Source organism: Chiloscyllium punctatum, chromosome 3, assembly GCF_047496795.1.
Source record: "Chiloscyllium punctatum isolate Juve2018m chromosome 3, sChiPun1.3, whole genome shotgun sequence".
Lineage (NCBI taxonomy): Eukaryota > Metazoa > Chordata > Chondrichthyes > Orectolobiformes > Hemiscylliidae > Chiloscyllium > Chiloscyllium punctatum.
Genome location: NC_092741.1, coordinates 102,277,227 through 102,301,237, shown reverse-complemented (window position 1 = coordinate 102,301,237; position 24,011 = coordinate 102,277,227). Strand labels below are relative to the sequence as shown.

General features: G+C 40.7%; 1 protein-coding gene across 4 annotated transcripts in view; it reads left to right on the top strand.

The window, feature by feature from the left end:
* mpv17 (mitochondrial inner membrane protein MPV17) overlaps window positions 1-24,011 on the top strand; it is a 103,927-nt gene that overhangs the window by 52,486 nt on the left and 27,430 nt on the right. For all 4 annotated transcript variants that reach the window (XM_072557661.1, XM_072557671.1, XM_072557679.1 and 1 more), the window contains exons 3-5: window positions 5,027-5,142; window positions 11,364-11,456; window positions 13,172-13,267. In XM_072557661.1, the coding sequence (XP_072413762.1) occupies window positions 5,027-5,142; window positions 11,364-11,456; window positions 13,172-13,267 (305 nt within the window). The remainder of the gene's footprint in view (window positions 1-5,026; window positions 5,143-11,363; window positions 11,457-13,171; window positions 13,268-24,011) is intronic.

Sequence of the window (24,011 nt, the reverse complement as noted above, 5' to 3'; positions counted from 1 at the left end):
ATTTCTTCAAAGCATCTTGCAGTTGTTCACACTAAACATCATTTGGGGCAGGGAGTGGACGTATATGAATGTGCAGCCACTGAAGCGACTGCTTTATCCTGCAAGGTGTCAGGCTTCTTGAGCATTGTTGAAGCTGCATTCATCCAGACAAGTGAAACATTTATGTGATTTCTTATGAACATGATTTTAAATTGATAATTACATTTGAAAGCATCACAAAGAAGTGCGTTATGTGCTGAATTGGTGGTATAATGAAGCTAGGGATTCTGTGAAATATCTGACTCCATTGGATTTGCAGATCTCTGTTGTACTGCTGGGTGAGGTACTGATGCAAAGCCAAGCTTTGACCTCCTGCTAAGAGGAACATCCAAGTTTGGAGTGGGAGTAGGCCATTTGGCCCATCAAACCTATTCTGTCATTTTAATAAAGTGAGGGCTGATCTAATTGGAGCCTGAACTCTATTTAGGGTAAAAGGCAATATAATGTCTTGCTTACCAAAAACTTATCTACCTATTGTGAATAAAATATTCAATGTTTCTACTTCTACTGCATTAAAGGAAGAAAGTTCCAAAGACTCATGGTTATTCATAAAAAAATAAATTCTCCTCACCCTTGTCTTAAATGGATGACCATTATTTTTGAATTGTGCCTCCCTCGTTCTAAATTCTCCCACAAGAGGATACATCCCTTCCACATTCACTCTGTTCAGCACTCAGAATTTTGTATGTTTCAATCAGTTTGCCTCTTTATCTTCCAAACTCCAGTGGCTATCAGAGCTGAAAAATGTGTCACTGGAAAAGCGCAGCAGGTCAGGCAGCATCAAAGGAGCAGGAGAATCGACGTTTTGGGTATAAGCCCTTCTTTAATGCTATCTGACCTGCTGCGCTTTTCCAGCAACACATTTTTCAGCTCTGATCTCCAGCATCTGCAGTCCTCACTTTTTTTTTCCCAGTGGCTGTCAGTGTAGCTTGTCCAATCTTCCCTCAGGAAAACCTGTCCATTCCAGTAATTAATCTAATAAACCTTCTTGAATTACTTCAAATGCAGTTATAGCCTTCCTCGAAATAAGGAGACCAATACTGGTCTCACCCAATGTTTGTACACCTGAAATATTATCTCTCCACTTTTGTATTCAATCTACCTAGCAAAAACTTATAACATTTCTATCAGCTTTTCCAAATTACTTGTTTACATTTCATGAGCCAAGATAGCAAGGTCCTTCTGCATCTGAGAGTGCTGCATTCTTTCTCCAATTGCTTGTTTATTGTTCTTGCCAACATGGACAATTTCATATTTTCCCGCATTATCAATTTGCCAGGTGTGTACCAACTCACTCACCCTATCTTTTCCTGATTGCAGCCTCTTTGTGTCCTATTCACAACTTATTTTCTACCTATCTTTGTATCATTTGCAAATTTAGCAACAATATCTTCGGTCCCTTCATCAAAGTCAGTTATAAACATGTTTAAACGTTGAGGCTACAGTATTGACTTTTGTGGCATGCCATTTATGATATCTTGGTAACTAGAACAAACCATTTATGCAACTCTTTATTTTCCTGTTAGCTAGCCAATCTTCTGTCCATGCCAGTATATTACCCCCTACAATGAGCTTTTATTTTCTACAATAATCTTTGTGTTGTCATATCTTAAAAGTCTTGAAGAATGTTAAGGTAAATTAAATCCCAGGACCTTGACAGAGATGCTCTTTAGCTGCAGATGAGGTTCCAGAATAATTTCAGAAGACAGTGGTGGTGATCCTTGGTTCAAGAAGGACAACTGGGAGAATCAGGAAATTATATACATCAGTGGTTGGGAGATTATTGGAGAAGACTCTTAGAAACAGGATTTATTTGCATTAGGAGAAGAATGGATTAATTGGGGATAAAGTCAATCAGGTGGTTGTGAACCTGAGGGAGCAGTGCTTCAAAAGCTAGTGCTTCCAAATAATCCTGTTGGACTATAACCTGGTGTTGTGTGATTTTTAACTTTGTCCACCCCAGTCCGACAGCAGCTCCTCCACATCATGGCTTTATTTGGGGTAGTCAGCGTGGCTTTATGTGGGCAAGGTTTTGACTCTCAAACTTAATTTGCGTTTTTGAGAAAGTGATGAAGATGACTGAGAGTAGGGCAGTGGATGTTCTCTACTTTGTCTTCACTAAAGCTTTTGACATGGTCCTTCAAGGTAGGCTGGACCAGTAAGGTCACATCTCTTCTCTATTCCAAGCCATGCGGTCCCAATCTACTCAACCTGTCCTCTTAAAACAGACCTCTATACTCATGGAATCCAGCCATGAGTTGGCAAGGTGGATGCAAACTTGGCTTCATCATAGAGAGAGGATAGTTGTGGAGAGGTGTTTTTCTGACGGGGGGGTCTGCGCCCAGTGGTGTTCTGCAAGGATTTGCGCTGGAACCTCTGTTTTATGTAATATGTAGGTGATGTGGATCGTGAGGAAATTTACCAAAGGGTACAGCAGAATATAGCAGGTGGAAAGTTGGGTGTAGGAATGACAGATGGAACTTAATCCGAACAAGTACGAGGTGATTCATTTTGGAAGGTTTAAATGCAAAATGAGAGTATATTGCCCAACCCTTAGTAGCATTGATATGCAGAGGGATCATTGGGTCTAAGTCCATAGCTCCCTAAAAGTGGTTACACAAATGGATAAGTTGCTTGCCGTCATCAGTCGGGGCATTGATAATAAAAGTTGGCAAGTCATGTTACATCTGTCTAAGACTTTGGTTAGGCCACGTTTGGGTTATTGTGTTCAGTTCTGATCACAGTATAGGAAGGATGTGGAGGCTTGTGAGGGGCTGCAAAAGAATGGTGCCTGGATTGGTGTGCAGTAGCTATAAGGAAAGGTTGTTTCAAACGTGGATTGTTTTTTGCTGGAGTGTCTGGTGCAAGGTGACCTGCTAAAAGTATGTACAATTGAGAGGCATGGATAGGGTCTGTTTCCCAGGGTGGAAATGCACTAAGTGGAATACGTTTAAGGTGAGAAGGGGAAAGTTTAAAAGCGATCTGCAAGATGAATGCCACAGAGAGGGTGGTAAATGCCTGGAAAGTGCTGCCAAGGGAGATGGTAGAAGCTGATATGTTAGCCAAATTTAAGAGGCATTTTGACTCCTGAACAGGAATGGACTAGAGGGAAACAAACTGTGTGCAGGCAGATGGGATTAGTTTGGAATTCTCTCACAGTTGGCACAAAGGTACTATTGCATGTTATATATTACCCTAGTGGACTGGTTAAACATGATTTCCCTTTCATAAAACAGTATTAACTCTACCTTAAATTTAATCTTTAATAATAGCTTCTGACAATTTCCCTAAGACCATAAAAGCTAGAAACAGAAGTAGGCCACTCAGGCTTTTGAATCAGCTTCACCATTTAATGAGATTTATAGTTGATTTTGATAATCCACGACTCCACTTTCCCTGGCTGATTTAAAAATCTGTCTGTTAGCCTTGAGTATACTTAACAACTCAGCTTCAACAGCTGTGGTTTAAAAAATTCCATTGATTCATTATCTTCTGAGACAAGAAATTGTCTCTGCCTTAAGTGTGCAAACCCTTATTCTGAAATTATGCCCTCTTGTCATAGATACTCCCACGTGGGGAAACAACCTTTCCACATCAACCTGTCAAATCCCCTACAAAACCTATATCAGTAAGGTCACATCTCTTCTCTATTCCAAGCCATGCGGTCCCAATCTACTCAACCTGTCCTCTTAAAACAGACCTCTATACTTGATGTCAGGCTAGTGATCCGTCTCTGGGTTGCCTCCTATGCCATTGTACTTTGCTTAGATAAGGGCCCAAACTATTCAGTGTTCCAGCTGTGGATTGAGTAGTGACTTGTAATGTTCATAGTTCTGCTGTCTTTCTCCTTCTTAAATAACATTCCGATACTCTTCTTGCCAAACTGCACCATCTCTCATTTCCCCACACGTGATTTCACCTGCAAATTTTTTTTGCCCACTTGCTTAATCTCACTGCAGACTGTTTCATTTTCACCAGTTATGTTCCTACCTGTTTTTGTTACCTGCAAATATAGTATGTTCACTTTCTTCACCCAAATCATTCTCAAAAAAATAGAAATAATTGTCCCCAGAACTGAGCCATGTGGTACACTGCTAGTTACAGGTGCCGTCCTGGAAATGCCACCCTGCCCCTCCCCATTTCAACTCTACCTGCTGTTAGTCAGCTAATCTTCTACATATGCCAATATACTACCTTCAACGTCATGGGCTCTTTACTTACTGAGGCTACTCACAAAGGTGCCTAAGGTTAGGCACCTCGTCAAGTGCCTTCTGAAAATTTAATTAGAATCATAGTCTTTATCCTGCTTGTCACCACCTTTTAAAGAATTCTGTTTAAAAATTGACATGATTTCCCCTTCTACTTTTGACTCTGCTGATCATATTCTGTGTGACAGATATGAATCTGGCCTGTAGTTTTTTTGCTCTACTTCGCTGTCCTTGTTTAAACAAGATAATTTACTATTTTCAAATTTAATGGAATCTTCCTTGAATCTATGGAGCCAATGCATGAACTACCTAACTTGCCACTTTTAAGAATGTAAGATGAAGTCTGTCAGGACCTGGGCACTACTCCAACAACTTTTTCAGCTGATTGCAATTTTCTTGAGTCCCTCCCTCCTTTCCATTTTCTGATAAATGGCTATTTCTGAGATATTAGTTCTGAGAAATTAGTTCTGAGAAATTCCAAGTGACTTCTACACTTCAAAATACCAGTTTGAATAAATAGAGAAGTTCATATCTGGGTGACTTCTTTAGGTTCTTAAAGTATGATTGATAAGAGATTAATTTTGAGCTTTAATGATGAAAGGTAAGTCACTTATGTACTTTTGACTATCATTTACTTTCAATTTTTGAATTTTGACATGTGAATTTTATGTAGATTAACCTAACTTGTGAATTCAGTTGCTGAGCTCTGATTTAAAACTCCAAGTTTATACACTGAGAATGTTTTAAATACTGTTAATGATTGTCCTTCAATTTTGCAGGTACTTTGGTTGGATGCAGTGATGTAATTTCACAGCAACTGATTGAACAACAAGGATGGGCAAATCACGACACGAAAAGGACGCTCAGAATGACAACTGTTGGATTAACTTATGTGGTAATTGCAGACTCTAAAATGGGCTTTATATTGGAACAGAACAAATGATGCAAAATAAAAATAAGATTATAGCTTGTGTTTAAAGCACGATGTCTCTCAAGCAATTATTTTAATGCCCTTTAACAGTAGAATCTTACAAAGTATATAGTTACTGTGGATGAAGTCTGCACCTAGCTGCGATTTGGAAATTGTATTACCAATTTGAATGGAAAGAGATTTTGAAGAGGTTTTTCTAGGTGTTATAAGAAGTTGAGACAAAATAAACTAGAAAGAAGCCAGAGAGCAGCAACAATGCAGCTGAAAGCACTACCATTTGTGGTGAGTCAGAAAATGAGGAATGAATTGAAAGCCAGAATTAGAGGAGTAGAGCTTTCCAAGTTGCAGAGCTGAAGGAGCTTTCAAGCATATGCTCTGGAAAAGATGTGGATAAATAGGGATAACCGTCTTATTTAAACTTGCTACGTATTGATAAAATGAGCAAATGGTCAAAATGGTAGAGGATGGAATTCAAGGTCAATAAATATGAATGAACAATTACTTTTGACAAATGAAAATTTAATACTTATAGTCTAAATGGAGATTAACTGCGAGATTTGAAAGAGCAGTGTTTCATTTCCCAAGTGGATGAAGAAAGTTGATGGAATTCAAAAGCTTAAGAAAGCTAATGGAGTACAAGATTCTGTGCTAAGATGTAGAAAATATAGAAGTCCAGATGGAGTGGTACGAAAGCGTAATAAGAATTTCGTGTGAAGAATTGTGTACAGATTGTAGCTCCATTTTATAGGAAGGCTATCAAAACAGTAGGGTAAAGAGCACAGGTTCACTGCCCATGACCTCTACCTCTGTCATCTATCTGCTGTCATCCTGCAGCATCACCCTAAAACACTGAGTCAGATTTTGGGTATAATTTACAATTATCTCACTTTATTCAGAACTTCAGAACATTCTAAATTGAGGGCAACATGAAGTAGTGATAATGACCAGATTATTGTTCTGGTGTCGTTGTTTAAGGATTAAAGATTGAAGAAAAGTCTGCAGCACTTACTTGAAAAGTTCCTTTGGACCTTATACATCCATATGTAAGCTCAGCATTACCAGAGTCATATTGAATGGCAGAGCAGACTTGATGAGCTGTGTGGTCCACTCTTGTTCCTGTCTTTTATGACCTTCTAAGAGTCAGTTGAAATTAGTGAACTTTCAAAATCATTGATATTGATTTACCAAATTTCCAACTCTACTTAGTTTAAAACTCAGGCATTTATGATTTTTAATGTGAGTTATTTGCCTGATGCATCTTTTATAATCACTTATGCTCATGGAAGTTAAAAACAAAACATTCCACTTGGTAATGCATTGTCTCGTCTACAATTCTCCAAGGCAGTGTTGGAATCCGATTCTTCACAGTGGCAGGCATTGCAAAGGTAACCTGCGTTTTTTTAAAAATTCATTCATGTGGTGTGAACTTCCCTAAGGAAGGCAAAATTTGTAGAACACTCCTAATTGCCTTGCAAAGGTGTTGGTGAGCTGCCATCTTGACTACAGTGGATCAATGTGGTGTACATACCTGCACAGTGCTGTTGGGGAGCTCCAGGATATTGATCTAGCTACAATGAAGAATGATGATATATTTCCAAGTCAAGAGGGTGTGTCACTTGGACGTGAACTTACAGATGGTGGTGGTCAATGTATTTGCTGCCCTTGCCCTTTTGATGTGGGAGAGTTTGAAGGTTTGGAATATATTAAGAAATCTTAGTGGCAGCATTGCATCTTATAAATAGTGCACACTACAGCTATTATATGACAGTGGTGGTGGGAGGCATTTTTAGGTTATGGTACCAGTCATTAGTTAGAATCAAGATTTATTACTGGAACTTCCATTATCCATGTAAATGGAAAGTATTTAATCACACCAAAAGAGAAAATGCTGGAAAATCTCAGCAGGTCTGGCAGCATCTGTAAGGAGAGAAAAGAGCTGACGTTTTGAGTCTAACTGACCCGTTATCACACTCTTGGCTTGTGCCTTGTAGATAGCAGACAGGACTTGGGGAATCAGAAGGAGAGTTACTTGCTGCAGGATTCCTAGCCTCTGACCTACTTGTCTGGTTACTACATTTTTAAGGCTGATCCAATTTATTGTGGAGGATTTGATGATGGTGATGCCAGCACAAGTTTCAGTTGGAAGATACCTAATGACTACTGAATGGGTAAAGTACTGTACAGCAAGTCATCTGGGTAATCCCTTGAACTTCAAGGGAAGTTGGTTGGATTCTCTATACATCTGCTTTTTGTTTGTTGATGTACTGCCCAATGATAGTTTGTTGAACTCCAGTAGTGGCACAATTAGATGTTTTCAAGCATGGCTAGTGCTAGACACTCCGATCATTGAAATAAAATCAGTTAAGCTGATTTTGTCTCCTGGAATATCCATATTACTTTATGGACATTTGTGCAGAGCATTGAGCATAGGAGTTGAGACATCGTGTTGTGGCTGTACAAGAAATTGGTGAGGCTACTTTAGGACTACTGTGTATAGTTCTGGTTGCCTTGCAATAGGAAGGATGTTATTAAACTGGAAAGGGTATAGAAAAGATTTACAAGGATGTTACCAGACTGGAAGATTTGAATTATAAAGAGAGGGTGACCTTGTAGAGGTTTATAAAATCATAAGGTTGATAGCCAAGGTCTTTTGGTTTAAAGTGAGAGAGGAAAGATTTTAAAAGGGATCTGAGGGGCAACATTGTGGGCGGCACGGTGGCACAGTGGTTAGCACTGTTGCCTCACAGCGCCAGAGATCCGGGTTCAATTCCCGCCTCAGGCGACTAACTGTGTGGAGTTTGCACGTTCTCCCCGTGTCTGCGTGGGTTTCCTCCGGGTACTCCGGTTTCCTCCCACAGTCCAAGGATGTGCAGGTCAGGTGAATTGGCCATGCTAAATTGCCCGTAGTGTTAGGTAAGGGGTAAATGTAGGGGTATGGGTGGGTTGCGCTTCGGTGGGGCGGTGTGGACTTGTTGGGCCGAAGGGCCTGTTTCCATACTGTAAGTAATCTAATCTAATCTAATCTAATTTTTATGCAGAGTGTGTCATGTATGTGGAATGAACTGCCAGAGGAAGTGGTAGTACAACGTTGAAAAGATCTTCAGATAGGTACATGAATAGGAAAAGTTTAGAGGGCTATGGGCCAAACACAGGCAAATGGGACTAAGTTAGTTTGGAAAACCTAGTCAGCATGGATAAGTTGAACCAAAGAGTCTATTTCCATGCTGTATGACTAAGTTTTATTTCCCTTTTTTGGATGTGAAATAAAATTTGAAAATTCTTGTTATTCAGTGTTATATTTGATATGTTAATTTTACTCCTTCAATTCCTTTTGATAACTTTTCTCAATTTATTCGAACCCCCTTCAGCAGATTCCCTCTTCTAAAAAGCCTCATGCTTGTTGTCCCAAATACACTTAGAGACAACTCATACCATTTTCAAGCTTTTGTTAACTCTGCCAGCATAAGTTTCAGTTGGGAGATACCTGATGACTACTGAATGGGTAAAATACTGTACAGCAAGTCATCTGGGTAAGAGGGTCTTTAGTTTGATGCCTGACTGAGGCGAGGAATTTCCTATATTACCACCCTAACTAGATTTCAAAAGTATTTATTTATTTATTTGGCCTTCAGGTTTTGGTACATACAGTAGTTGTTGAAGGTGCTTTTGTTTCAGTTCGTTATTAACCAAGGCACAGTATGGATGCTGCAATTTGCCTCTGTATCCCTGCATAAAAGAGTTGTAGTGTCTAATGATGTAGATTGTGAATGTAAACCATCTGTGCTCACATCAAAAAATGTTCCTGGATGGCTGCAAGGATTTTGATACTCTTTCACTATCCCATTTACCTTAGATTATACTTGAGTAGAATGTCATTGTGGTCTTTTGAAGTCAACCATTTTGTTTGACTACTTATGACTGTAGAGTCTTAAATTTAGTTGCTTCATTAGTAACCAGACCCCCAAAACTGTTGGGAGCATGTGACTCTTTCTGCTTTACACTGCTGTTCTTGTGGTTGATTTCTGGCAACCTTAACAGCCATTCTGGGTGTTTTTACAGCTTTTCCTTACAAGATTTCAGTGTCCAGGTGATTGACTAAAATGCAATTTTTCAGCACTGACCTCAGACTAAACATTGCTTGCTAATTGTTGATGCTGTTTCTGGTATCCAATTTACACCCACTCCCACCTTTTGTACTTAGAGTTTAGAAACATGTAACATATTCCATGGGACGTGACAGGTGAAATGCTGGTAGATTGTTTCCCCCTTGGGTAAATCGAGGACCAAAAGGCATACTCACCAAGTAAGGAATAGTCAGTTAAGACAGAAGTCTGATATCTAGGAAGTTTCAAAGAGCAATAAAGTGATTTCATCCTATAAAGAGACTTGTCAGGTGACACCCTGTGACACATTCACTTGCTTTCCAACTAATTATTGCAGATCTATTATACTTGCCAAGAGTTGATGCCACCCATTATCCATTTTTTGTTGGAAAATGAGAGATTCAAATTAAAACTTAAAATAATTTGCACAATAAATGTGCATTAATAAATGACCACCCTACATGAGAGATCAAAACAAAATTAATGAATAGCATTTACCATGTTTAAATTCATAATTGGGATCAATTTTGCTGATGACATTTGTAATCTGTCTTTAGCTGAGGTGAGAAGATTAGTGGGCTACCTTCCTGACCTCCTGATGAACCACTCATGTGGTTTGATGCTATGGAAGAGCCAAAATGCTGAGCAGGTACAATGAGGAGTCTCATCTTGAGGAAGGAGGCGGAAGCTGCACATTTTACAGGACTGACAAATCAACTTCAGTCTTTGCCATTTGATCTGAATTGACATCTAAGCTGAACTCACTTCACAAAGAATCAAAGACTGACTCTATTTGAATAGCGCTTGCTAAATGCCAGTTTAGTATATAACACTTAACCATTTCGTGCATAAGCAATAACACAAACAGGTGAGGTTAGAGAGCAATATTTTCAACAGGATCATTGGAAGAGTACCACATGAGGACAAATTTATCATCTTTAATAATTTCAGAGCCTGCGACATTGTTAAATTCCTATGACCATTTATTTCTATATGTGGTGAGTTTTAATTTACCAGTACAATCACAATATTCCAACAAGCTGATAAACTGAAAAAAAAAGTGCACTGAAAGATTGGCACATATGGACAACATTATAGTACAACAGAGACCTCAAGGAGCTCCAAAGTTGCCTAAGAGACACCATATGCTGGTTAGTCATCAGGATCATCATGTCCTTAAGGATAATACTGAAGGCATTTTGACATAAAAATCAAAAACAAAACTTGACCTGGAGGCAGAAAACTAACATAAATCAGCTGTAGAGATTGATGACATAGAATCCCTAAAGTGCAGAAAAAGGTTGTTCAGCCCATTGATTCTGCACCAACTCTTCAAATACATTCCTGACAACTGCTTTAAAAAACCTGCACTAATGGAGAATCAATAATAACACAAAGGGGTTTTAAGTGATCATGTGTGTCTTTTAAAAGCCTGATGCAATTAATACTGCTTCTTAAATAATATTTTGCCAGTCTTCATTGGAGGCAAAGAGGCTAATAATATTCCAGGCATAATATTCCTGACATTGTAATAATAAAGCAAGAGTTAGAACACTCAAAAGTTAACGTAAGTAATGAAATAGTATTAGAAAATATAATGGCACTAAAGACCAACAAATTTCTCAAACCTGATGATATCCATCCCTGGGGACTTTAGGCTGTATGATGAATGGAAGACCATTTGGATACGTCACTAGAGGACTAATGATTTCAGTGGTCCTTTATGTGGTGTAAGCCACTGCTAGGAGAATAACTATAAGGTAAAAGAATTAGAAATGAAAGCAGTAACTCTTTAGACACAACTGATAAGTTATCATGTAGACTGTACTGAGTAGAATATCTTCCTTGAAAAGTAATTAACATGATGCAGATAATTTCATATTTGTAATTTTTTGATACGTTGGTTGCTCTCCATTCCAATAGCCAATAAGTGTGGGGGAGAGATCAGCAGACTTGGCACAGTTATGACCTCAGTGCAAGGATAGTTTTGGAAATATTGATTCACTGTAAACACTTGAAATTACAATCCTCAGTCACTTAAGTGATATTCATTGTATGTTTACTTTAATCCCTTTACCATAGGGTCCTGTACTCGGAGTGTGGTATAAGTTGCTAGATCAACTTGTTGTCGGAAAGAGCAAAACTGTGGCATTTAAGAAAATGTTACTTGATCAGGTAAAACAAAACAATAATTTTACTTTCCTTTTATATCTGTAATGTGAGAAACTAGTCCAAACTGTTTCACCATAGTAAAGTTAACAATAGACCTAAATGAAGTTAGCTAAGTGATCAAAGGTGCAGTGGAAAAGATAATATTTAAGAAGAGTTTGCACAGAGATTCAGATACTGCACCCCACTGCAGGAAGACGATTGGACTGTTGGGTGGAGATGGAATGGAGGGAGGATGCATGTAACATCAAATTTGGAGTAAAGACCTTTTATAAGTGTGGAAGAGAATACAGTAGGCTGAACTTGAGCATTCAGAAGTTAGTTGTGCTGTCATCCATGCCTTAGTCCAAAACACAATACATGTTTTATCTGTTTTAAGGAAGCAAGACCCGTCTCTATCAGTAATGGGATGAAGACATGTTGGCATAGTCCCAGAGAACCATAGGGCTACTCCTTCAGTCGAGAGATGTAACCTAATGGTCACTATATCTCAGGCAATGGGAGAGGTTGAGAAGGAGAGTCTTACATGGTAACCTCAGCTGGTATGAGAATTGAGCCCATGGTTGTTGGTATCACTTTGTATTACAGAGCAACTGTCCAGCCAAAAACGTTAACCAAATAGGATATCAAATTAATGAAGAACCACATTAAAAGTTTGTTTTACTCTTGAGTTGTCAAATTATAAATGAAAGAAATGTCTATTGTCTTTTTAAAGAGATACTGAAGAAAGGTTTGTGAAACTGTTTATAAGCCTTTTGTGCTGTCTGGGCTTTTCTGAATCAAAGGGTTACCTAAATTATCCAGTGGAACTATTTTAATTTTCTTTCATTAATCTCTAGTTAAACAAGGTGGTCATCGTCAATAGAGTGCTACTTATTTTTGGACTGCTAATGTACTCAAAACTGGCATACAAATAGCACAATAATAGTCCATTGTTTCAGTGGATGGGTGTTTAAAGTGAGCATTAAAGATCAATCTGTCAAGATGGCAATGACAACCAAGAAGTAAAATCTCATGAAGTTAATTTTCTTTATTACATTAAAATTAGAAATTACAAGACTGCACTCAATATTGTTTTAACTTTGTGGTGTTTTTGGTATTTTTCAAATTGTTTCAGAATGATTTGTTATAAAATTTGAAATAACTAAGTGCAACACTATTACAAACTATACTTTTGTTTGCATAATTAGTGAAATCTTCCATTGAAAACCAGTTTGTGATGTCACAGGACCACTTCCTGCTGATTTTAAAGTTTGACACAAAGGTTACTGTAGTTTAGGAATAAAAGCATTGCAGTGTATCTATATGTATTTGTTTTTGCAAGTACTGAGTAATATTTTCTATAATGAATACATATTAACGATGGAAACCACTTTCACAGAACATGTGGTGGAGGCTGGTACAATTGCAACATTTAAGAGGCATTTGGATGGGTATATGAATAGGAAGGGTTTGGAGGGATATGGGCCGGGTGCTGGCAGGTGGGACTTTATTGGGTTGGGATATCTGGTCGGCATGGACAGATTGGACCGAAGGGTCTGTTTTCATGCTGTACATCTCTATGACTCTATATCCTGATCGCCTTTTGATTTTCAATTTAATCACAAACATTATTTCTGTTTAAGAATCTCAGCGTTTGTGCATGCCATTTGTATTTGCTGAATCACTTTCCCAGATTGAAGAAAAAAAACATATAAGATATCTGCTTGCTTTTTTTCCAGTTTGCACTTGCTCCTTCTTTTTTGGCCTGTTTCCTTGCACTAACTGGATTCTTGGGTGGGCATTCACGAGAGGAAGTATGGTTAAAGCTAAAGAAGGTGAGTTGTGTTTGCATTAACCATATATTTTATTTAGCTGCAGTTTTGCTTTTCAGTTGGAGTGCTGCTTGAAGATGTAAACACAGTATCTAACAAATCTAACCAGTCTGCCAAAAATTTGTGGAAGAAAGACATAAGATGATCAATCATAGATATTACATGTTATACATGAGTGGAATGAAAATACTTCATAAAACAGCGTAATTAGATAGATCCTTCACAAAAGGCCATGTGTAAGAGCAAGAGAATGCGTTTTTAAAATAGTTTCCTTCTGTGCTATATAATTCCATGTACATATGATTATTGCCAATAAAGTTTATAACTATTTATTTTAGTAAGCTTTGCACCAGCACATAAAAGCATTTTCGTTAAAAATGGTGTCTTTTTTTTTCACCCATTACATGGCATTGTTTTAGTATGTGTATCTTAGAACGTAGAAAGTACAGCACAGAACTGGCCGTTCAGCCCACGATGTTGTGTCGAGGATTAATCCTAATGTAAAATAAAATAACCTAATCTACGCCCCCTCAATTTACTGCTGTCCATGTGCATGTCCAGCAGGTGCTTAAATGTCCCTCATGACTCTGCTTCCACCACCACCGCTGGCAATGCATTCATAATGTGTAAAGAACCTACCTCTGACGTCTCCTCTATACCTTCCTCCTCATATTTTATAACTATGACCCCTCGTGCAATAGACAATAGGTGCAGGAGTAGGCTATTCTGCCCTTCGAGCCTGCACCACCATTCAATATGATCATGGCTGATCATCTTTAATCAGTATCCTGTTCCTGCCTTATCTCCGTAACCCTTGATTCCACTATCCTCGAGGGCTCTATCCAACTCTTTCTTAAATGAATCCAGAGACTGGGCCTCCACTGCCCTCTGGGGCAGAGCATTCCACACAGCCACCACTCTCTGGGTGAAGAAGTTTCTCTGTCCTAAATGGTCTACCCCGTATTTTTAAGCTGTGTCCTCTGGTTCGGCACTCCCCCATCAGCGGAAACATGTTTCCTGCCTCCAGAGTGTCCAATCCTTGAATAATCTTATGTCTCAATCAGATCCCCTCAGTCTTCTAAACTCAAGGGTATACAAGCACAGTCGCTCCAGTCTTTCAGTGTAAGGTAGTCTCGCCATTCCAGGAATTGACCTCGTAAACCTATGCTGCACTCCCTCAATAGCCAGAATGTCTTTCCTCAAATTTGGAGACCAGAACTGCACACAGTACTCCAGGTGTGGTCTCACCAGGGCCCTGTACAGCTGCAGAAGAAGTTCTTTGCTTCTATACTCAATCCCTCTTATTATGAAGGCCAGCATGCTATTAGCCCTCTTCACTACCTGCTGTACCTGCATGCTTACCTTCATTGACTGGTGTACAAGAACACCCAGATCTCTTTGTACTGCCCCTTTACCGAAATTGATTCCATTTAGGTAGTAATCTGCCTTCCTGTTCTTGCCACCAAAGTGGATAACCATACATTTATCCACATTAAACTGCATCTGCCATGCATCCGACCACTCACCTAACCTGTCCAGGTCACCCTGTAATCTCCTAACATCCTCCTGACATTTCATCCTGCCACCCAGCTTTGTATCATCAGCAAATTTGCCAATGTTATTACTAATACCATCTTCTATATCATTAACATATATTGTAAAAAGCTGCGGTCCCAGCACTGATCTCTGCAGTACCCCACTGGTCACTGCCTGCCGTTCCGAAATGGAGCTGTTTATCACTACTCTTTTTGTTTCCTATCAGCCAACCAACTTTCAATCCAAGTTAGTACTTTGCCCCCAATACCATGCACCCTGGGAAAAAGTCTCTGGCTATTGACTCTATCTATTCCTCTTATATACCTTGTATACCTCGATCAGGTTACCTCTGTTCCTCCTTCTCTCCAGAGAGAAAAGTTCAAGCTTAGTCAACCTCTCTTCATAAGACAAACCCTCCAATCCAGGCAGCATCCTAGTAAACTTTTTTTGCTCCCTCTCCAAAGCCCCTCTATCTTTCCTATAAAAAGGGCGACCAGAATTGGACACAATATTCCAAGTGTTGTCTCACCAGGGACTTGTAGAGCTGTAGGAAAACCCTGCAGCTCTTAAACTCAATCCCTGTGTTAATAAAAGCCAAAACACCATATGCTTTCTCAATAACCCTATCCACTTGGGTGGCAACTTTGAGGGATCTATGCACTTGAACACCAAGATCCCTCTGTTCCTCCACACTGCCAAGAATTCTGTCTTTAATCCTATATTCAGTGTTCAAGTTGGACCTTCCAAAATGCACCACTTGGCATTTATCCAGGTTGAACTCCATCTGCCATTTCTCAGCCCAGCTCTGCCGTGCTGCAGCCTGCAGTAGCCCTCGATACTATCAACGACACCTCCAATCTTTGTGTCATCTGCAAATTTACTAATCCACACCTCCTCCACCTCACCCAAGTCATTTTAAAAAAACTACAAAGAGCGGCTGCCCAAGAATAGAACCCTGCGGGACACCACTCAATGCTGACCTCCAAGCAGAATGGTTTCCATCTACAACCACTCTCTGCCTTCTGTCAGCCAACCAATTCTAAATCCAGATAGTCAAATCTCCCTGTATTCCATACCTCCTGACTTTATGAATGAGCCTACCACAGGGAACCTTATCAAATTCCTTGCTAAAGTCCACATCAAGCACATCCACTGCTCGACCTTCATCGACCTGACACCTCCTCAAAGAACTCCATAAGATTTGTGAGGCATTACCTGCCCCTCTGAAAGCCATGCTGACTGCCTTTAACCACACTATGCTTTTCCAAATAGTCACAAATCCTATCCTTCCGAATTCTTTCCAATGCCTTGCTGACAACAGACATAAGACTGACTGATCTGTAATTGCCAGGGATTTCTCTATTACCTTTCTTGAAAAGAAGAACAACAATTGCTTCCCACCAATTTTCCGGTATGACTCCCATGGAGAGTGAGGAAGCAAAGATCTTCGCCAGCGGCTTAGCAACCTCCTTTCTCACTTCCCAGAGTAGCCTGGGATAAATCTGGTCTGTCTCTAGGGACTTATCAATCTTAATGTTTGCCAAAATTTCCAGTACATTAACTTCAATCATGATCTGTTCAAGCCTGTATCCCAGCTCCTCAAAGTTCTCATTTACAACAAGGTCTATTTTTTTTCTTTAGTGAAAACCGAAGCAAAAACTCATTTAGGGCTTTCCCTATCTGCTCAGACTCCACACACAAGTTCCCTACGCTATCTCTTATCAGCCCTACCTTCTCCATGATCATTCTCTTATTCTTAACGTATGAATAAAATGTCTTTTGGGTTCTTCTGCCAAACCTTTCTCATGCCCTCTCCTGGCTGTCCTCATTCCACTTCTGGGCTCCTTTCTAGCAAGCCTGTAATCCTCTAAAGCCGTGCTCGATCCTTGTTTCCCACCTTACGTAAGCTGCTGCCTTCCTTTTGATGAAAAGCTCCTCTGTTCTCATCATCCAAGGCTCCTTAATCTTACTACTACTTACCTCTCTGAGGGACAAATTTGTACATCACTCGCAACAACTGCTCCTTAAACAGACTCTACATATCTACTGGGTGCTTCCTATGGAACAATTGCTCCCAATCTGTATTTCCCAACTCCTGTCAGATAGTTTCCTTTTCCCAAATTAAATATGATGCTATCTTCTCTTGGTAACTGCTCCTTCCCCTCTCCAAGGCTGTGGTAAATTGTTGTTTTGGACAATTGCAGTTGTGATCACGGTCATCCAAGTGTTCTCCCACCGTGAGATCTGACTCCTGTCCTGGCTCATTGCTGAGCACCAAATCCAAAATGACCTCTCTCCTCATTGGCCTGTCTACCTACTGAGAAAGGAAACCCTCCTGAACACACCTGACAAAAACAGCTCCATGCAAACCATCTGCACTAAGGAGGTTCCAGTCGATATTGGGAAAGTTGAAGTCACCCATAACAACAACCCTGCTACATCTGTATTTTTCCAAAGTCTGCCGGCTTATGAGTTCTTCAATCTCCCTACTGCTGTTAGGGGTCTGTAGAAACCCCCCAGTGAGGTAGCTCCTCCCTTGCTGTTCCTAACGTCCACCCATACTGACTCAGTAGACAAACCTTCCTCAACAATCTTCGTTTCTGTAGCTGTGCTGCATTCTCTTATTAGCAATGCTACACACCGTCCTATTTTTCCACTCCCCCTATTGTTTTTAAACGTTCTAAACCCTGGAGCATCTAACAACCATTCCTGCCTCTGTGAATCCCATGTCTCCGTATGGCCACAACATCGTAGTCCCAAGTACTGATCCATGCTCTAAGTTCATCACTCTTATTTCTGACACTCCTTGCATTAAAGCGCACACGCTTTAACTGATCCCTTTGTTTCACCATGTGAAAAACCTTCCCAATAGATTCACCATATCCTGTCACTGCCCCATTTACAAATACCTCCCTCCACATATGCAGCTGTGATTCCCATCCCCCTGTCAAACTAGTTTAAACCCTATATAACCCTAATAACTCAGGAGGTATTCTTAGGAGGTGTTGTGGGTTTGAAAACTAGCATAAGGGCACTTGAATGCTTGTAGCATTCGTAACAAGGTCAATGAGTTAACATCACAAATCATTGGGAATGAATATGATTTTTTAGCCATGACAGACAGACGGTTACAGGATGGTCTTGACTGGGAGCTAAATATCATGGGGTAATTTACTATTCGGAAGGACAGACAAGAAAGTAAGGGAGGTGGTGTAGCTCTGATATTCAAAGATGACATCAGGGCGGTGCTGAGAGATGATATACATTCTGTGGAGAACAAGCTTGAATCCATTTGGTTGGAAATGAGAAGTTCTAAGAAGACAATGTCACTGACTGGTTTAGTCTATAGGCCACCAAATAATAACATCACATTGGAGTGGATGTTAAACAAAGACATAATTAATGACTGTCAAAATGGTGATTCAGTTATCATGAGGGATTTTAATCTACATGTCGATTGGTTGAACCAACTTGGTCAGGGTAGCCTTGAGGAGGAGTTCATTGAGTGTATCCATGATGGTTTTCTTGAACAGTACGTAATGGAACAGACAAGGGAGCAAGTTATCTTGAATCTGATCCTGTGTAATGGGATAGGAATAATTAATGACCTCATAGTTAGGGATTCTCTTGGAAGCAACGATCACAGTATGGTTGAATTTAGAATACAGATGGAGAGTGTGAAGGTACCAGGGACTTGTGCTTAAACAAGGGAGACTACAATAGGATGAGGGAGGAGTTGGCTATAGTAGACTGGAAACAAATACTTTATGGTGGGACAGTTAATGAGAAGTGGAGGACCTTCGAAGTGGTCAGCAAAAGTATATTCCAGTGAAAAGGAAGGACTGTAAGGAAGTGGGTAATCTGCCATATGTGCCTAAGAAAATAAGGGAGGCTATCAAATTCAAAGAGAAGATGCAGAAAGTGGCCAAGATCAGCAAGAGACTAGAAGACTGGGAAAGCTTTAAAGGTCAACAGAAAGCCACAAAAAGAGCTATAAAGGAAAGTAAGAACATGGAAAAATGACTAGCACAGAATATAAAGACAGATAGCAAATATTTCTATATATACATAAAATGAAAGAGTGACTAAAGTAAATATTGGTCCTTTTAGAGGATGAGAAGGGACATTTAATCATGGGACATGATGAAATGACCGAGCGTTAAGCAGCTATTTTGTGTCGGTCTTCATAGTTGAAGACATGAACAGCATGCCAGTAATTGAGAAAGAGATAAAGGTAAGTGAGAACTTGGAAACTATCATCACAGAACAGGTGGTGTTGAACAATCTAATGGAGCTAAGGATAAACAAGTTTCCTGGCCCTGATGGAATACATCCCAGGGTACTAAAAGAGATGGAGGGAGAAATAGCAAGTGCTCTTGTGGTAATTTTCTAAAATTTGCTGGACTCTTGAGCAGTTCCAGCAGATTGGAAAGTGGAATGTCACTATTTAAAAAGGTTGGTAGACAAAAGATGGGGAATTATAGGCCGGAAGATGCTTGAGTCCATTATCGAGGAAGAAATAACCAGGAATCTAGATAGAAAGGTAGAAGACAGAGGGTGGTGGTGGAGGGTTGTTTTTCAGACTGGAGGCCTGTGACCAGTGGAGTGCCACAAGGATCGGTGCTGGGCCCGCTACTTCTTGGCATTTACATAAATAATTTGGATGCGAGCATAAGAGGTACAGTTAGTAAGTTTGCAGATTACACCAAAATTGGAGGTGTAGTGGGCAGCAAAGAAGGTTACCTCAGATTACAACAGGATCTTGATGAGATTGGCAAATGGGCTGAGAAGTGGCAGATGGAGTATAATTTAGATAAATGTGAGGTGCTGCATTTTGGGAAAGCAAATCTTAGCACAACTTGTACATTTTAATGGTAACCCTCCCTAAGGTCCTAGGGAGTGTTGCTGAATAAAGAGACCTTGGAGTGCAGGTTCATAGCTCCTTGAAAGTGGAGTCGCAGGTGGCTAGGACAGTGAAGAAAGCGTTTGGTATGCTTTCTTTTATTGGTCAGAGTATTGAGTACAGGAGTTGGGAGGTCATGTTGCGGCTGTACAGGACATTGGTTCGGCCACTGTTGGAATATTGCTTGCAATTCTGGTCTCCTTCCTATAGGAAAGATGTTATGAAACTTGAAAGGGTTCAGAAAAGATTTACAAGGATGTTGCCAGGGTTTGAGGATTTGAGCTATAGGGAGAGGCTGAACAGGCTGGGGCTGGTTTCCCTGGAGCATCAGAGGTGAGGGGTGACAAAACTTACAAAATAATGAAGGGTATGAATAGGTTAAATAGGCAAAGTCTTTTCCCTGGTGTGGGGGAGTCCAGAACTAGAGGGCATAGGTTTAGGGTGAGAGGGGAACTTTTTCACACAGATCGTGGTATGTGCATGGAGTGAGCTGCAAGAGGAAGTGATGGAGACTAGTACAATTGCAACATTTCAGAGGCATTTGGATGGGTATATGAATAGGAAGGGTTTGAACATAGAACATAGAACAATACAGCACAGAACAGGCCCTTCAGCCCACGATGTTGTGCCGAACTTCTAACCTAGATTAAGCACCCATCAATGTACCTATCCAAATGCCGCTTAAAGGTCGCCAATGATTCTGACTCTACCACTCCCACGGGCAGCGCATTCCATGCCCCCACCACTCTCTGGGTAAAGAACCCACCCCGACATCTCCCCTATACCTTCCACCCTTCACCTTAAATTTATGTCCCCTTGTAACACTCTGTTGTACCCGGGGAAAAAGTTTCTGACTGTCTACTCTATCTATTCCTCTGATCATCTTATAAACCTCTATCAAGTCACCCCTCATCCTTCGCCGTTCCAACGAGAAAAGGCCGAGAACTCTCAACCTATCCTCGTACAACCTATTCTCCATTCCAGGCAGCATCCTGGTAAATCTTCTCTGCACCCTCTCCAAAGCTTCCACATCTTTCCTAAAGTGAGGCGACCAGAACTGCACACAGTACTCCAACTGTGGCCTAACCAAAGTCCTGTACAGCTGCAACATCACTTCACGACTCTTGAATTCAATCCCTCTGCTAATGAACGATAATACTCCATAGGCCTTCTTACAAACTCTATCCACCTGAGTGGCAACCTTCAAAGATCTATGTACATAGACCCCAAGATCCCTCTGTTCCTCCACCTGACTAAGAACCCTACCATTAACCCTGTATTCCGCATTCTTATTTGTTCTACCAAAATGGACAACCTCACACTTGACAGGGTTGAACTCCATCTGCCACTCCTCAGCCCAGCTCTGCATCATATCTAAGTCCCTTTGCAAACGACAAATGCCCTCCTCACTGTCCACAACTCCACCTATCTTCGTATCATCTGCAAATTTACTGACCCACCCTTCGACTCCCTCATCTAAGTCATTAATAAAAATTACAAACAGCAGAGGACCCAGAACTGATCCCTGCGGAACTCCACTTGTAACTGGGCTCCAGGCTGAATATTTACCATCTACCACCACTCTCTGACTTCGACCGGTTAGCCAGTTTTCTATCCAATTGGCCAAATTTCCCTCTATCCCATGCCTCCTGACTTTCCGCATAAGCCTACCATGGGGAACCTTATCAAATGCCTGACTAAAATCCATGTACACTACATCCACTGCTCTACCCTCATCCACATGCTTGGTCACCTCCTCGAAGAATTCAATAAGACTTGTAAGGCAAGACCTACCCTTCACAAATCCGTGCTGGCTGTCCCTAATCAAGCAGTGTCTTTCCAGATACTCATAAATCCTATCCCTCAGTACCCTTTCCATTACTTTGCCTACCACAGAAGTAAGACTAACTGGCCTGTAATTCCCGGGGTTATCCCTATTCCCTTTTTTGAACAGGGGCACAACATTCGCTATTCTCCAGTCCCCTGGTACCACCCCTGTTGCCAGTGAAGACGAGAAGATCATTGCCAACGGTACTGCAATTTCCTCTCTTGCTTCCCACATAATCCTAGGATATATCCCGTCAGGCCCGGGGGACTTGTCTATCCTCAAGTTGTTCAAAATGTCCAACACATCTTCCTTCCCAACAAGTATCTCTTCTAGCTTAACAGTCCGTTTCACACTCTCCTCTTCAACAATACGGTCCCTCTCGTTCATAAATACTGAAGAGAAGTACTTGTTCAAGACCTCTCCTATCTCTTCCGACTCAATACACAGTCTCCCACTACTGTCCTTGATCGGACCTACCCTCGTTCTCGTCATTCTCAGGTTTCTCACATACGCATAAAATGCCTTGGGGTTATCCTTGATCCTATCCGCCAAGGATTTTTCATGCCCTCTCTTAGCTCTCCTAATCCCTTTCTTCAGGTCCCTTCTGGCTATCCTGTATCCCTCCACTGCTCTGTCTGAACCCTGTTTCCTCAACTTTATGTAAGCCTCGTTCTTCCTCTTTACTAGACATTCAACCTCCCTCGTCAACCAAGGCTCCCTCACACGACCATTTCTTTCCTGCCTGATAGGTACATACATATCAAGGACACGTCGTATCTGTTCCTTGAAGGTTTGGAGGGATATGGACTGGGTGCTGGCAGGTTTGGGGCATCTGGTCAGCATGGACAAGTAGGACCAAAAGGGTCTGTTTCCATGCTGTAAATCTCTATGACTCTATAAATTGTCCTGTTGGGCAGACGCAGAATGGGTTCATGAAGGGCGGCTTTGAAATTCTATGAAGACGTTATGAGCACGGTGCACAATGGGGACCCAGTAGATGTGGTACACCTAGATTTACAAAAGGCCTTCGACAAGGTGCCATTCAAGAGGCTGCTACGTCAGATAAAGATGCATGGCGTTACGGGTAAAGTATTAGCTTGGGTAGAGGATTGGTTGACTAACAGGAAGCACAGAGTGGGTATAAATGAGTGCTACTCTGGTTGGCAATCAATGACTAGTGGTGTGCCTCAGGGATCAGTGTTGGGACTGCAATTATTCACAATTTACATCGAAGATTTGGAGTTAGGGACCACTTGTAGTGTGTCAAAGTTTGCAGATGACACTTAGATGAGTAGCTGAGCAAAGTGTGCAGAGGACTGTGAAACTTTGCAGAGAAACTGAGATACTTTAAGTGAGGTGGGTAAAGGTCTGGCAGATGGAATACAATGTTAATAAATGTGAAGTCATCCATTTTGGTAGAAATAGCAGAAAAAAACAATTATTACTTGAATGGTGAAATGTTGCAGCATGTGCAGAGGGACCTGGGTGTCCTTGTGCATGAATCACAAAAGGTTTGTCTGCAGGTACAACAGGTAATTAGGAAGGCTGAAGGGATTAAATTTAAAAGCAGGGAGGTTGTGTTGCAGCTGTATAGGGTGCTGGTGAGGCCACACATGGCCTACTGTGTGCAATTTTGGTCTCCTTACTTGAGAAAGGATGTATTGGCACTGGAAGGGGTGCAGAGGAGGTTCACTCGGTTGATTCTGGAGTTGAGGGAGTTGGCTTATGAGGAGAGACTGAGTAGACTGGGATTATATTCATTGGAATTTAGAAGAATGAGGGGGAATCTTCTAAAAACATATTCATTCCTTTCATAATTTTATAATAGGATGTTTCCATTGGCATGTGAAACTAGGAAAAGAGGGCATAGCCTCAAAATTATGGGAAGCAGGTTTAGTACTGAATTGAGAAGGAACTTCTCCACTCAGAGAGTTGTGAATCTAAGGAATTTCCTGCCCAGTGAATTCAGTACTTCAGTAAATGTTTTTAAAGCTAAGGTAGATTTTTTTTGAACAATAAAGGAATTAAGGGTTCCGGTGAAAGGGCGGGTAACTGGGTGAGTCCACGAAAAGATCAGCCATGATCTTATTGAATGGCGGAGCAGGCTCAAGGGGCCAGATGGCCTACTCCTGCTCCTAGTTGTCATGTTCTTATGTAACATGTTTTATCAAGCATGTTGCATTAACAAGTCAATGTTGCTGGAAGGCCAACTGATATCTCAACCCAGCAATAATATACGATTTTAATTTGTTTTACAAGAAAATTTGCTTTAATTTGTGGTAATGAGACCTAAAATCATCGGAGATAAAATATTCACTGCCTGGTCCATGTTTTGATCAGTAATACAAGTGGGGGTTGTGGTGTTAGCCTCAGTAAAAGCTAAATTTACCTTCATCCTAAGAAATGGAAAGAGTTACTAAAAGTTACTGTGAGTAACATGGGGCAAATTAATAGGGGAACGAAAAAAATAATTCTTCAAA